At 43.8% G+C, this 14,509-nt stretch overlaps 1 protein-coding gene across 1 annotated transcript in view; it reads right to left on the bottom strand.

Annotated features, from left to right (window-relative positions):
• Positions 1 to 13,552, bottom strand: part of radil (Ras association and DIL domains) — a 28,463-nt gene extending 14,911 nt beyond the window's left edge. The window contains exons 1-9 of the mRNA XM_084345374.1: positions 13,057 to 13,552; positions 9,513 to 9,616; positions 9,078 to 9,192; positions 7,534 to 8,038; positions 4,496 to 4,603; positions 3,247 to 3,362; positions 2,965 to 3,141; positions 1,373 to 2,072; positions 26 to 156 (exon numbers count right to left, since the gene is read on the bottom strand). Coding sequence (XP_084201500.1) covers positions 26 to 156; positions 1,373 to 2,072; positions 2,965 to 3,141; positions 3,247 to 3,362; positions 4,496 to 4,603; positions 7,534 to 8,038; positions 9,078 to 9,161 — 1,821 coding nt within the window. The 5' untranslated portion in view covers positions 9,162 to 9,192; positions 9,513 to 9,616; positions 13,057 to 13,552. The remainder of the gene's footprint in view (positions 1 to 25; positions 157 to 1,372; positions 2,073 to 2,964; positions 3,142 to 3,246; positions 3,363 to 4,495; positions 4,604 to 7,533; positions 8,039 to 9,077; positions 9,193 to 9,512; positions 9,617 to 13,056) is intronic.
• Between the last annotated feature and the right edge of the window lie 957 nt (positions 13,553 to 14,509).

Below are 14,509 nucleotides of genomic sequence, written 5' to 3'. Positions count from 1 at the left end.
CAGACAGACAGACAGAGACACTGACCCACGCGATGGTCTGGATTCTTCGGACGATCTTGAGCAGCAGTTTTCCAAAACTCCCAGGTGGGAAGCTTGAGGCAGAGTGTTGTATGCACAGACACAGCAGGTAGGCAGGCGTCAGCTTGTGGTCGTCTCCTGTGAGGGAGTTTAAAAGGGTGAGCTCACCAAAAAAACATCATTCTCATTTAGTGACATCTATCTAATCATGCAGCTAAGAGAGTACAAAAAAATACTTTAAAAGAACAACTTCAACTACTTTCGGTCGAAGAAACAGCCCCTATGAAAACAGCAGAGTAACAGGGAGCCTGACTCTGCAATGAGATTTCATGGACACTTCTTATTGTACATACCCTTCAACTACAGAAGAAACAGTGAAATATATTGTGTTTCTCTCAGGAAACAGGATGTTTAAGGGTCTTTCACCTTTTTGTTTTAAATACTGTTGCTCTGTATCTCATTTTCCCTGCTAAATTTAAAACCTTGCCAAAAATAAAACTATAAAAAATAAAACATTTTGATGCACCACAAATTTTCTCAGAAATCTCAGACAGATTTCTCAAAACCTGGACAAATACACCCAAACTATCTGCATGGCTTGGTACCACTAGAGGTTAGGGCAGGGCAATATGGCACTGAATTAGTGTTTAGGCATTATCGTGATAAACAAAATAAATAGTATCTCTATTTTCTCAGAAGAAATGCTAAAAATGCTCGGATTGGGCGACAAAATCAAATATCTATTCCGTAGTAGAGTTGCTGCTTGTAAAACTGTGAACATTAGATTTACTGCTGAGTAACTAAGTACTAAAAATATGAATTACAACCTGCTTAAGATCATTTTCATCTGTTTTAATGTATTACGTTTGCTTATTACCATCTTTATTATCATTCAGTTGATGTGTGCTGATAGAAGTCTTTGCGAGCACGCAGTACAACGTGTCCCTTCTCTGTTTAAGTGTGTTTATCTGTTAAATCAGCTGCTGTAGTTGCTTGTGACTTCCGTTTGCTGCAGGCGCCGATGTTTTCCCGAGCTGACACTCTGGGACGCTTTTAGATTGGAAGTCGGGACTGACTTGCAATAGATTGCAGCATGAGTTCAGAGAATTACATCACTTTACTGTAATGCAGCCCCTTTACACCGGGAGAAGACAACACTGACGCCGTATCACAAAGCAACGATATCCAAAATCTGAGACAATATAAAGTCTCATATCACGATAGCGAGATAATATTGATATATTGCCCGGCCCTACTAAAAGTGACTCATTTTGGTGAAATAATATAAAAACATTTCATTACACAAGTGCAACTGACATCGTCTATTCTTAAGGTTGTAAACCAGAGCACAGACCTCCAGGTTCAATGAGAGACACAATCCTGTTCAACAGCTGGTCTTCATGCGCCTGGTCAAAATCCAGCTGTAGCCTTCTTTTCTGACCTCCTCCTCCTCTTCCTCCTCCTCCTCCTCCTCCTCCTCCTCCACCTTCCCCTCCTGACAAACTAAGTGGTACCCCTGCTGCTGTCCCCCCGCTGCGAGCTTTCACCAGGTGAGGTTTGAAGGTGCGTCTGACTGCCGGAGCACTCAACACCTGCGTCGTTCTGTCCTTCAGCACAGAACCACACATCTTACACGTCTGAGCCCCGCCCTCTCCCTCCTCCACCCCTACATCGTAAAGCTGCCCAAGGGAGCGAAGGCGTGCCAAGGTCTGAGCAGGCAGAGGCTTGGAGCCCGCGGGGTCCTTGTACAGGAAGATGTAATGCGCTCCAAAGGAGAGGAGGTCACCGTGCCGCAGCGTGGTGGAGCGCTCGCAGCGGGAGAAGTTCACCAGGACTGTGGCGTGCAGCACCGGCTCAACGGCGACGCAGAACCGCTGGTTCTCCTCTTCTCCTTTGTTGTTGTTGTTGGCGTGACGACGGGGCGCGGGGACTCGGCGCAGGCGGCAGTGGAGGGGCAGGATGTCAGGGGAGAAGAGGCAGATGTTGGGGCGCGCTGATGGGGTCTCCTGACCGACTGTGTGCTGCTCTCTGTTCAGCAGGTATACCAAACAGTCCTGAAACACACAGAAAAACAGAAGTCACTTTATTATGACTTGTTTTTCTAAATAATTACTCCGGTTTCAGTAATATTATAAGAGTGGGTGGGCTCAGCCTTAGAGAGGGTGAGGAGCTCAGACATCTGGAGGGAGCTGAGTAGAGCCGCTGCTCTGCTGTTGGTAGGAGCCAGCTGTGGTGGTTCAGGGATCTGATTAGGATGCCTCCTGGGCACCTCCCTTTGGAGATTTCTGGGCATGACCAACTGGGAGGAGACCCAGAGGCAGAACCAGAACTCACAAGAGAGATTATATATCTCATCTGGCCTGGGAACTCCTTGGTATCCCCCAGTAGGAGCTGAAAGGTGTTACTGGGGAGAAAGACCACTGGACTACCTTGCACCTGGAGAGGGTTCAAGCTGAAAAACACCTGGAGAGGGTTCAAGCTGACACTAAGCTGATTGTGAGAAGACGATGTTGCAGACAAGCAGAAGAGACAGAAGTTGGATTTCTCTGGATCTGCTGTAAAGATGCCTGAACCCCAAGAAGTGGGGAGGGTCAAGGGCCTCTGTCGACAGTAGAAACACCAGCTTTTAAAAATCTTGTCAGCTAAAATCCATGAGGTTCATAAGGTTAGCTAAAGTTACCATAGCGACCAGGTTGTGCTGAGGATAAAGTAGCAAAACAACTTTACCCTCTTCCATTTTACAATGCCTAGTTGTACTTCTGTGGTTATTCTGACATAAGTTACACAAAGAAGTGCAGTCAGTAACCCATTACTCTAAACAGCCAGTAATATTGTCAAGTTACTTATTACTTTAAATGAAATGAACTACTAATATGTAATACATTATATTTTGACATAATCAGGTATATTGGAAGTCATAACACAAGTACTTCCTCCCTCCCTCACCTGCCGGTTGTATCCCTGCAGCAGCAGGAGGTGAGGGGATTGGTACAGCGAGTGCCTCACCCCTCCCTGACTCCCCTCCTCTTTCCTCCGACCGCTGGACGCTGCCTCGCGCTCTCGAGCCCTTAAGGGCCCTGGCAGGGTGGAGTAATAACGCTTGGGCTCGTCGCCCACTCCCAGCTGCACACACACACACACAGAAACACACACAAGCATTCAGGATTTACAGTTCCATTAAAAATTACAATCAATTATCCTGACGAGGCTTCAGTTAGCGGCCCCCACCTGGTTGAGGCTGGTCTCGCTGAGGCTGCGGCAGAAGGATGAGTTGCTGGACCGGGGCAGGGTCAGCGTCCCCTTCGCCCTGTTCCTCTGGAGCTTACGAGCCTGAGCATTAATATCTACAGCGAGGCGCAGAGGAGGAGCAAGAGACAGAACAAGGAGGGAGAGAGAAGGACAAGAGGGAGGACAGGTGGAGAATAATAAAAAGGAGTAGCGCAGGGAGAGGGAGAGAATTTGGGGACACAGAAGAAAAGAAAGGTAAAATAAAAAGAAAGTACTTAAAGGGACAGTTCACCCCAAAATCAGAACCACATAGTGTTATCTATCCATATAGATTGTTTTGCTGTGAGTTGCCAATTCATTCCAATATAATTGAGCACCAGAAGTCATGAGCTGCTTACTAAAGATAATCCACAGACCTCGTTGTGAGCAGTTCGCTGTAGGAACTATTTTCTTTCTACTGACCTACAGCTGCCAACCATGTCATCACACAGAAGGAAGCGCGTATCTACTCATGGATAAGAGGCTCGCGCTCGTGACAGTGAAGGATGTAAACATTAATTAATGGCGTCCTCCACGATATCTGTATACGTTCTGATATTCATTTAGCTAATTATCTTGCGTGGCCTGTCCTCTTGTAGAGGTCGTTGTGTGTGGCTCAAACACCACTTGGCGATGCCTCCGCCTGCTCAGTCAGCCTCCTGCATCCACTCTTCAATAATAGTATAACTGCAAAGCCCACTGAGGCAATGTGATTGGTGATTTTGGGCTGCATAAATAAAATCGACTTGACTTGAACTTGAACAACGCTTGAACAAAACAATCGAGATGGATAAACAGCATTACAGGTCAGAGGAAAATATGGATTTTTGATTTTGTGATGAACTGTCCCTTTAAATGTAACATGTGCATTGTTAGCATGTTTGTTTGACTCATGAGTGAAGCAGCTTCTCAGGCTGTAGTGACACAACAGTCATGTGTGAGCTGATTGGAAAACAAAACCAGTCGGATGAAGTAGATGTTGCTGGATGGAGCAGCGCATGTGGCTGACGACAGTGAACCTGATGAAGGTGAACTGAGCAGCTCCTCATGACTTGAACTTGAGGCCATGCGATGGCTCACACAGAATAACACACACACACACTCTCACTGGTTGAATCACTGGCGATGGGGGTGGCACTGGTGACAACGCAGGTAGAGGTGGTCTCCATGGCAATGACTGACAGCCACCCTACCTGAGGCCAGTCCCCACCTTTAGAGCTGGACTGTACCACTCGACCGCACCGCAGGGGGGAGCTTCTGTGTTTGCCCAGCCCAGACCGACCCATTAAAGCCGCCAGGAATTGGGAGGTTTTGGGCCCTACAGCGGGGTGGGGAGGGGTTACGAAGGAAAAACACCCTGACCACCCTCTGAATAACCCCCAATACACACATACACCAACTGCACACCACAAGACATGCATGCACTGTGGAGCAAAAGAGTCTGTGGTGCTTTAGTGATTCACTACAGCAGTTAGTAAGGAGAGATACACAGTTAAAGGTATGAGGTACAGGATTTTCCCCTCCAACATATCACTGTCGAATTAGTAAACTAGTGTAGTCAATGTCAGGACACAATTTCATTACAAACTAGGGCCAGCTTAGTGCTTTTATCTGGCTCAGTGTGAGTGTTTTTGTCTCTGATTTCATCATGAATCCAATTTGTTTTCCCAGTGGGTTGGTACGTGGGAATGAGACCAGCAGAACTGGGAAGGCAGATTGTATCATTGAAGCTTGATTATACAGTTTATTTGGCCGCGATGCCTTTGCGTAATTAATGAAAATCCAACCGTACCCTTAGAATGTCATCTCATTGTAAAAAAAAAATGTGTCTAACAATTCACACTTGTGCATGCAAGCTCACAGAAACACCAGGGGAGGGAAAAAAAGACAACAAGAGAAAGAGACTCCAGGGTTTGTGAGCTTTGTAAACACTATAACACAAAAGAGAAAAGGTTAGTGCGAAAATGAAAATATGTGTATTAAGATGTATTTGTTAAGAAAACAGTTCTTTCCCAGAAGGCATTCTTTGCTGCGATAATATTTTTGTTTTTATTTGCAGGAGAAAACAGTTGTGAAGCTGAAACGTCTCTAAGCACAGTAAGGAATGCTTTTAAAGGAGACGGCTGGTGATAATCGTCATGTTGCTTATTGTCAACAAATCCAATAAAAAGACCAAAACCAACAATAAATTGATCCCACAAACAAACTGAGTATTGTCTGTGCTGCTAAAGCCTGATACGGCTTATTCCTCTGTGCCATGGAGCTCCATTGTCATCCACATGCTGTTAAAAACACATCAGTGAGCCACACTGCTGCAATGAACAGTGCAGTTTATTTAGAGTCAAGCCACCATACATAATCCTGCTGTAAATACTCACGAGCACACAGGATGCATATTAATCCACGCTGAAAAGAGTCCTCAACAAATCCACTATCTAGGAGAAGTGATGCAAATTTTAGGCAATTTCTTGAATTGATAGTTGGCTGTCTAAACAATCGATCATCGGCTAAAGGTGCAATACGACCACTACTCCAAATTAGTCAGGGATATTTTAGTGTTTCACTTTCCATGCACGCACATATATGCACCCATATCACAAGTGACTATGTAAAACCTAAAAAAAACCAAAAACATATCAGATATCTTCTGAAGTTAGCATGCTAACCAGCCAGCATTATAAACACCAACATTCACATGGTGCCCTGAGTTCCCAGTCTGGCTAATTGAGCTAACTAGCGGTCAGCAACTACAGTTAGCAGCAGATAGCGCTGACTCTGGTGCTATGCTGCCCCCTGTTTGGAGTTTTTGTAGTTTGTGACAACACACTTTTTGATGCATTTGTGCCCATCTCTAAATGTCAAAAAATCCTTAATCTGTTAAATTCGAAACAGCGATTTATCGATAATGATTAATCAATAACATTTAGTTGTTTTGGAGCAAGCCTTGTTTAAAATAAACACAAAAAACAGTGGATGTCTCTGACACAAAATAAAACACACACAAAAAAAAGTAGAAACCCTTAGCATACAAAACAAATCATTAAATATTTGCACAAACACAGGCCCTAAAAAAATATTATATTTGTGACACAGACATTCTGGAGTTGTCAGAAAGCACAGAGATCGTCTAACGTGTCCTGGTTTCTGGTCTTTTCATGGGATTTGTTGAAAGAATCTAGAATAACACCAAACGAATCCTTTCTCACTGCTTTTACAGGTTGGTTAATATCATCTTGTGTAATGTACACAAGATAATATTAAGCAACTCTTGTGTGCAACAATAAAAAAAAAAAAAAAAAAAAAGATTGTTGACTGAGTGTCTAGCTACCACAGACGTTGACATGGCAACCAGTAAACCCTGGCATGCTTCATGAGAAATGTTAGTGTGGCTGCAAAGAGCAACGTGTGACTGTGAGGCTGAAAATAGTTTGTCTCTGAGCACTAACTGGGTGTTTATAAATGTCTGGATGTACAAAGGGTGCGTGTGTGTGTGTGTGTAAATGGCAAGCTTCATCAATTATCAATCAGTACACCAATCTACGTAAAGGTCACTTCATGTTTCCAGAAGGAAACATCGAGTAATATTACTGCATTGCAGATGTGAAGGCACAACAGGGGTTTATAATCAGTTGTTTCCATGTTATCAGCTGAAATCTATCTGAGAACAGTGTGAATCTCACCTGGAAACTGTCATATCACTTGAGTGTACACAGTTCAGGCGTGACCCAGTGCTGGCCTTGTGCAAGAAACGATATCTCTTCACTGATGTCAGGATGTGTCATTCATAAAAACACTAGAGTGCCCACACCCATCCACACCTCCGGTCGCAAAGGATTCAGCTTTCACTCAATCAATCGACCAGCTGTCCATGCATTTCCACTGCACTGTCAGTGTGTGAGTGTGTGTGTTTCTTTAAGTGCTCAGTTGCACAAGCAAGTCTGTGTGTTTCTAATAAAAACCCCAAATGAAACACTGTGTTCACAGGACAGCACTTCCACCCCAAAAAATCCCACTGGTAATCACCCAGGAACAAAATCTTCCCTACAAGATAATAACTGTGACGAAAAGCTCTTGTTCAGCATCTACACACACAAACACACACACACACACACACACACACACACACACACACACACACACACACTGCAGAGGAGGTAACGAGCTGTGCTTTTCTGCTGAGTTTGACATGTCAAGAAAGGAAGAGAATTAGACCAGCTGCTGTGTGTGTGTGTGCGTGCGTCTCCTCACCAGCAGTGATGGTGTCCTTCTCCTTGGCGTTGAGTTCCTCCACCTCGGCTCTCCTGCGCAACTCAAATCTGCGAGCATGTCCTTCTCGGGGCTTCCACAGCTCTTGGAGCAACAGCGGCTTCTCGTTGTCCCCCAGCGCACGCAAACATTCAGTTCGCCACCCTCCTTCTCCTATCCCGCCTCCCCCCTCCAGACGCCCGATCACGTCGCACAGGACGTAAGAGTGGGCCGCATTCTTGTTGAGCGAGTAACGCTCGAGCGCCTCTTTGACCAGTTCCTGCGCACTGGACCGCGGCGTGGCCAGAACGCTCTTGTAGTTGGCACCGGCACAGATTTCGTCTCCAAAAATCTTCAGGACCCCGGGGGCCGAGCTCTGTGTGGAGAGTTCAGCCGGATCATCCGCCGGTCGCTCTGGGGGTTCAGTCGTCGAGCGCCGGTCCCCACGAGTGTTTGTTCCAGTTTCTACTGGGACACGGTCTCTGTAGCTCAGAGTACGGTATAGCACCTGGCGAACAGACAAACAATGCCAAATGTTCAGTACGGTCACTTTATCACAGACAGTATCTACAGTAAAGATGCACTGATCCACTTTTAGTTCTGATCCGATTCCGATAACTTAATCTGCCAATACAGATACAACTTCCACCCCTCGTTGGCTTCACATACAGTACATTATAAGTTGCTGTCTTGCTTTTCTGTGTTGCAAAGATAAAATATCTCAAAACTAGGGACATGTTGAGTTGAGTTAGACAACTGTGCAAGCTCCAGGGCAACTGCCATCCGTACATCTAACTCATACAGTTCTGGGTGACAAAGAAATAATTATCGCCATGTGGTGGAAGAGTTTGAGTGTCCCTGTGATCCTGGAGCTGTGTTGTCAGGGGTAGCATCGGGTTAGGGTCTCCCAAGGCAAATTGGTCTCAGTTGAGGGGCCAGACTAAGAGCGACCCATATGAATCAGCTGAAAAAGGGATGGAGCTGGATCGGTACATGGATCGATGGCGTCAGTCTGATATTAGATCAGTGGATTATGTCAGTCTCTGCATCCGTATGCATTTCTTGGTTTGTATATGAAAAAGTCAGTTCACCAAATCACAGAAAACATATTTGCCTCTGGTGGTGTCCAACAACACAGATTGTTCTGGTTTTGGATCATCTTTGAGATTCGTGCACAAGAGTTGAACAGAACTTTTGACAAAGCATCACAGTTGACAAATACTGATGAATTAAGATATATTAAAAAAGCAAATAAAACAATAACATAATACATAGCTACAGGGCAAATTAATTCTTTAAGGTTTTTTTTTTCAATTTTGGTGAACTGATCCTTTAAGAAGATCCTTTCCTTCAGAAGAGGGCACAATATGTTATGCATCAAATTTAGGTGTTGGCACGCTGCCAAGCTCTCACAGAAAAATGTATTAGTATTTGCTTCAGTGTTTGTTCTCATCATTAGATTTGACCTTTATTTAACCAGGTTAGTCTCCTGAGACTAAAAGAGTTCAGACCAAAATGGGAGTGTGTATTTTTGTGCATGTGTGTACCTGTGTGAAGGTCCTGCTCTGACGTTTCAGGCGGCTCTTGGACGGCAGGGACATACTGGCCCCGGAGGAAGAACCGTAGAACATGATGCTGCTGTTGGCTTCGCAAACTCCACAACTGGTGAGCGAGGAAATACGTTTTAAAACTCTTAACTTGAATCCATCGTAAAGGATTCAGATATCTACACACACACACACACACACACACACACACACACACACACACACACACACACACAGTCATGTGAAAAAGTCCATGCATAAAAAGGTGAGGATGGTCACACAGTTAACTCTTACACACTTACTTGGGAAACATTTGTAGATCTGGAAGGTAAAGAAAATCTACTCTAAATCTGTTTTGTAAAATGTATCCACCATAAACACACCACGATAAATGACAGAAACTGTGTGTGTGTGTTTGTGTGTGTGTGTGCGTACCTTGATGCTGTCAGTATTGTCACTCCTTTGTGCAGCAGCACCAGGTAAAAGTTTACAGTTGAGGGTCAGATGCTTTGTTTTTCATTTCACTGTCATCTTTCACACTGGAGAAGCAAAAAGAAAAGAGTCAGAGTCAGGGGGGCAGAGTCGGACCTTCTGGAGGAACAAACACCCGTTGTACCGTGAGATTCGACTGACGAGCGCTCAGAGATTTCTTTAACAATTCTGGCATTAAAAAGTGGATTTATCTTCACTCCTGTTTATCAACCTGACTGCAGCAGTGATCTGTGGAGATGACCTCCACTGTCGACTGCTCACTGGAGCGGAAATGTACTTTACTAAATGAGCGTAACGTTAGAGAGGAGACGGGTCTAAGATGAAAGAGAACCGGGGTCTCTGGTGAGTGCTGAGCTTAGTTTCTGGCCTGCATTCAAACACGTTGACATGTGACTCACGGAGATGGTGATATTTTAGTTTTAGTCATGTTGCGTTCCTTCCTCCGAGTCCAACCTGGAAGTACCAGGCAACTTCATGAATGCACATTTACTTTAAGTAAACTTGTGGATTTCTCTGAGTTTGAAACTAGTACAATACATTTTGAATAAAGTACACAACTCAATGAAATATATAACAAAGGTCTAGTTGTTTAAAGACATTTTAATGCAGAATTCTTACATATTATATCTTTAAGTGTCAGGATTTGCTGGTTTTCTTTGCATTGCAGTAAATGAAGAGTCTTTGGAGACATTACTCTGGGCTCTGTGCAGCTGTGACAAGCATCTTTTGACAGTTTATTGACTAAATGATTAGTTGCTTATCACGAAAATAATCAGCTGTGTAATCTATTATGAAAATAATCCTCAGTTACAGGCCTAAATACAGACTGAGGAGTCCGTGCCGGGTTCTGGATCACTGAGGCCAGATTCTTTTCCAGATCCTCGGGGAATCAGATAATATTGCTGTGGCTTTCAGCTTTTTAATGATTTGTTGTCAGAACTAAGTTGTTTTCACACCAGAGTCAAAATTGCAAATCAATATCACTTCAGTGCCTGCCAGAGATATTTTTTGCCTCGGGAACCATCTGCAGAGTTCTGGGCCTCGGCGGTGTACAGCTTCGAGCTGGCAGGATCTGGAGGATTTTTGTGCAGAAGGAAACTGTGCTGCTCTTTTAAAAAGTCAAGTTGCGACTGCAGTTGGTTACAGATATGTTAGATTTCAGATGCCGAGTTCACTGGATGCATTTAACCAGTGTCTCGTGTTATCTTCTAGGAGCTGTGAGTTGGTTGATCATCACCAACAGGGCTGAATAATTCATCAAAATATTATTGGAAGCACAATACGGCCAAGTGGAATATCCAAATCGCATAAAGCTTCAATTTTTATGAAGGTAAAATCTGTGACAGCCGAACAAAGAAGTACTATAGCGTTGCAGAGATGCCCCGGCCTGCAAATCTTGTTCCCCAGATGTAAGAGAACATGTTTGTTTGGTGCAGACGCAAGGTGATTTGTTCATCTTTAACAGCAAGATGGCCCCTGACCCCATCATAAAAACTACATCTGCAGTTATTATGATGGGGTATGATGGGGATCTGTAGTCTAAGTTTGTTCAGACCCTATGAATGATCATAGAAATATAATAAAGGAACATTATAGGAAAACTACAGGCAGCAATGTGTCCCTATGATCCTTTTCTCTTCAGTGAATACACATTATGACTTGTGACGTCGGTCATGAAGGTGGCACTGCTCTACAGAGTATAATTTAGTATATAATTGAATATTTGTAGTGAACAGCTAAGAGAATATTACTGATCCAACATGAAACCGCAGACAGTAACATGGATAATCTATACGCAGCACAGTTAGGTTAATGATACTGGGGGGGATGACATGTTAGGGGGACGATGAAGACTACTTCAGGGCTCCAGGTCCATTAGATGTAGACCTAATGGTCAAAACTAGGCTCGGGCAATATCCAAAATTTGCCAGTAATCATTATTAATTCAATTAAGCTCTAATATATTATATAAATATATATATATATATTGCATTGTTCAGCTTCTAATTGAGTTGAATTGTGTACTGACTGACTGACTGTGTGTTTTTTTCCTGGCTTGAACTTGATGCAAATGATTTAATGAATCTTAAACTATGAATGACTGTTTTTTAAAATAATTTAGCCACTATAATAAAGGTTTTTTTAATATTTACTTCCTAGTTTGGATACTCTTTCTTGTTTGGAGCGGCTTGTTTGTTACATTTTTAATTGCAACATGTTTTATTTTATTTGTTCCAGTGATCATTACTCATTTAATTGAGCTCTAATAGTTTTTATTATTTTCTGCATTGTTCAGCTTCTAATTGAGTTGACTTGTTTACTGACTGTGTGTTTCTTCCTGGCTTGAACTTGATGCAAACGATTCAATAAATCCTAACCCATAAATGATAAAGCTCCGCCTGCATCCAGGTCATGCATTAGATCTCAATGGACATGGTCTGATGTCCCTGCAGAAGGTGAGTCACGCTTCACTCCTGGCTTTCAGGTGAACTCTCTTGACCGACGGACACCTTCTCCTGCAGGTTACATCAGGACCTCTTTCTTTTTCCTTTCTCCTTGCAGCTCATGCAGGCTGTGTCGACTGCAACTTCATGCGGGTTATCCACGCACACAGCGTATCATTCCTTTTTCCAGCGCATATTTTTGGCAGGCGGCCTAAAAGGTGTTGTTGTAGCTGACTCTGCAGGCACTGGTGGGATAACGTGACTATTTTAAATGCCTGCTAATCCACAGTAATCTGGCTACTTGGCCGCAGTTAACTCAATCCTGGGGCCAACAAACCCCTCACACAGAGAGAGAGAGAGAGAAACAGAGAGGGAGGCCTGAATTTTGCATTTGTGACCCGGGAGGTTGTGTTACATTACCCAACCATGACACACACACACTACAACTTCTCCACGCTCGCTGTGTGTCCTTGTCTAGACTGCGAGAAGGTCAGAAATAAAGACTGCGTGGAGGAAACTTGACATGCTTTTTTTTTTTTAATACCGGCCAGAACTTGTGGCTGCTCCGGGTCTGCCCTTTTATTTTACTGCCCGTCCGTCTGTTTACGACTCCGGGCTCCGCGGTCGTCAGTAGCAACCGCCGTAGCAACAAAAGGCAGGAGAAAATCCTCCGAAATTAATCCGCTGATGAGTCGTCAGGCGCGGCGGCAACAGCGAGCAGCCCCGGCCTCTGACGACCAGCAGGTGTGTCTAATGATTCACACACACACAGAGAGACACGCGCACGCACAATTATCAATCAATTAGCGTCAACACTGTTTCCACACGTGAGCCAACACTCAACAACAACCCCGTTAAATTAGCTGGGTTTCTTTTTTTTTTTTTTAACTACGAGGGAGGGAGGTGAAAGCTGCGGCGCGTCTTTACCCGTGAATAAAAAAAAAATAGGTCCCTGGGAAAAAAAAGTTGGAGGTGCGATTCCAGCAGTGACGAGCCCAGTCCCCCGAGGGCTCCTCCTGGGTGTCTGTTGCGTTAGTACTCACGCTGTCTGCAGTGCGTGGCTCCATGGTACTGCTGGGGAATCCTTCCTGGCTTCTCTCTCATTCCGTCTCCCCAACAAGGTAAGAAAATCCCCAGGAAAAAATGGGTTGGGGTAAAAAAAAAACACACACCCAGCTGCTCTGTTCCGAGCGACACCCAGCCGTCCGGGGCTCCCAGCCACATCCCCCCCCAAAAAAACAGCCCGCTAACTTGGACAACAGCCAACCGCTGAGGGCTCCGGTGTCTGTGCGCACATCTCCGCCGAGTGTCCAGCAATGCCCGCTGCCTCCGGCAACCGCATTCCCACATCCACAGCGGTTCGGTGCCGAGCCGCGACGGAAACGGCCGAGCCGCTGTTCGGCGCTGCCTCACCTCGGCGCACCTGCTCTGGCGCCCGAGCGCGCGGAGAGGGCGCCGCCTGGCGGACACCGGCGGTACGCGCGCAACATGATGAGGATCCCATTTTAAAGGGTCGTTTTGGAGAAGAAATTCACAGTCAGAATATTCAAAATTACAATATTAATAATAATAATAGAAGCTCAGATATACTAATCAGATAATACTTTAAGGTCAGTTTGTTAATTTAGTTTGTTTAGGCTTAAAAATGTCTTCCCCAAGCTGTTAATGAGATGTGATGAGATGTTTTTAATCATCTTCAATTGAAAATTGCAATGACAGAATAAAAGCTTTTATTCCAAAAACTCTGTCTGAGGGATGAGACTGGTTAAAGGGGCACTATGTAGTTTTGGAGAAGAAATTCAAAGTCAGAATTTTCATATTTTCAATATTAATGAGGCGATAATACAAACTCAGAAATATGTTTTTCTTCCATAACTGAATAAACAAGCTGTTCTCAATAAGGTCCAGAACATTGTTTGAAGCTAGAAAGGTGGCAGGGTCCGCCACATATAAACAAAGTAAAACAGTATGAAACTGTGCTGTCCTTTAAGGTCAGTTTGTTTTTTCAGTTTATTCAGTCATGAAAACAAAGTCTGTTTATACAGTAAAGATCTTTTTCTTCTGATTAAAATTCTTTCCCAAAACTACACAGTGAACTTTTAGTTTAGTTAATTATATTAAATAAATAAACACTTTTATAACCATATTTAATAAATGGTAAATTACATGCTATCCTAAATTATATATGAGATCCTGAATCTTATCCGTTAAAGTTAACCTCAGTATACTGACACGAGAGTTTGGTTAAGTTAAAATAGGCTTGAAAAGGTTGAAAAGATTTATTCTGAATACATTTGGTAGCCAGATTATAACTTGGACACATCTGCAGATCGCTCTGTCAACATGCGTATAAGGATGTTTTTGCAGCATTCGAATATAACTTTATATTTCAAACTAATTAGCAAAATGCTGCTGCAGTTTTCCCTTCAGCTGTCTCTTCCAACAAAAGGTTGTTTTTCCCAAGTAAATATTAGAAAATCTGAGTCCACAAAGATA

Source organism: Pagrus pagrus (genome assembly GCF_965226575.1).
Source record: "Pagrus pagrus genome assembly, chromosome: 2".
Classification (NCBI taxonomy): domain Eukaryota; kingdom Metazoa; phylum Chordata; class Actinopteri; order Spariformes; family Sparidae; genus Pagrus; species Pagrus pagrus.
The sequence above is the reverse complement of the archived record's forward strand: the minus strand, read 5'-3'. Positions and strand labels throughout refer to the sequence as shown.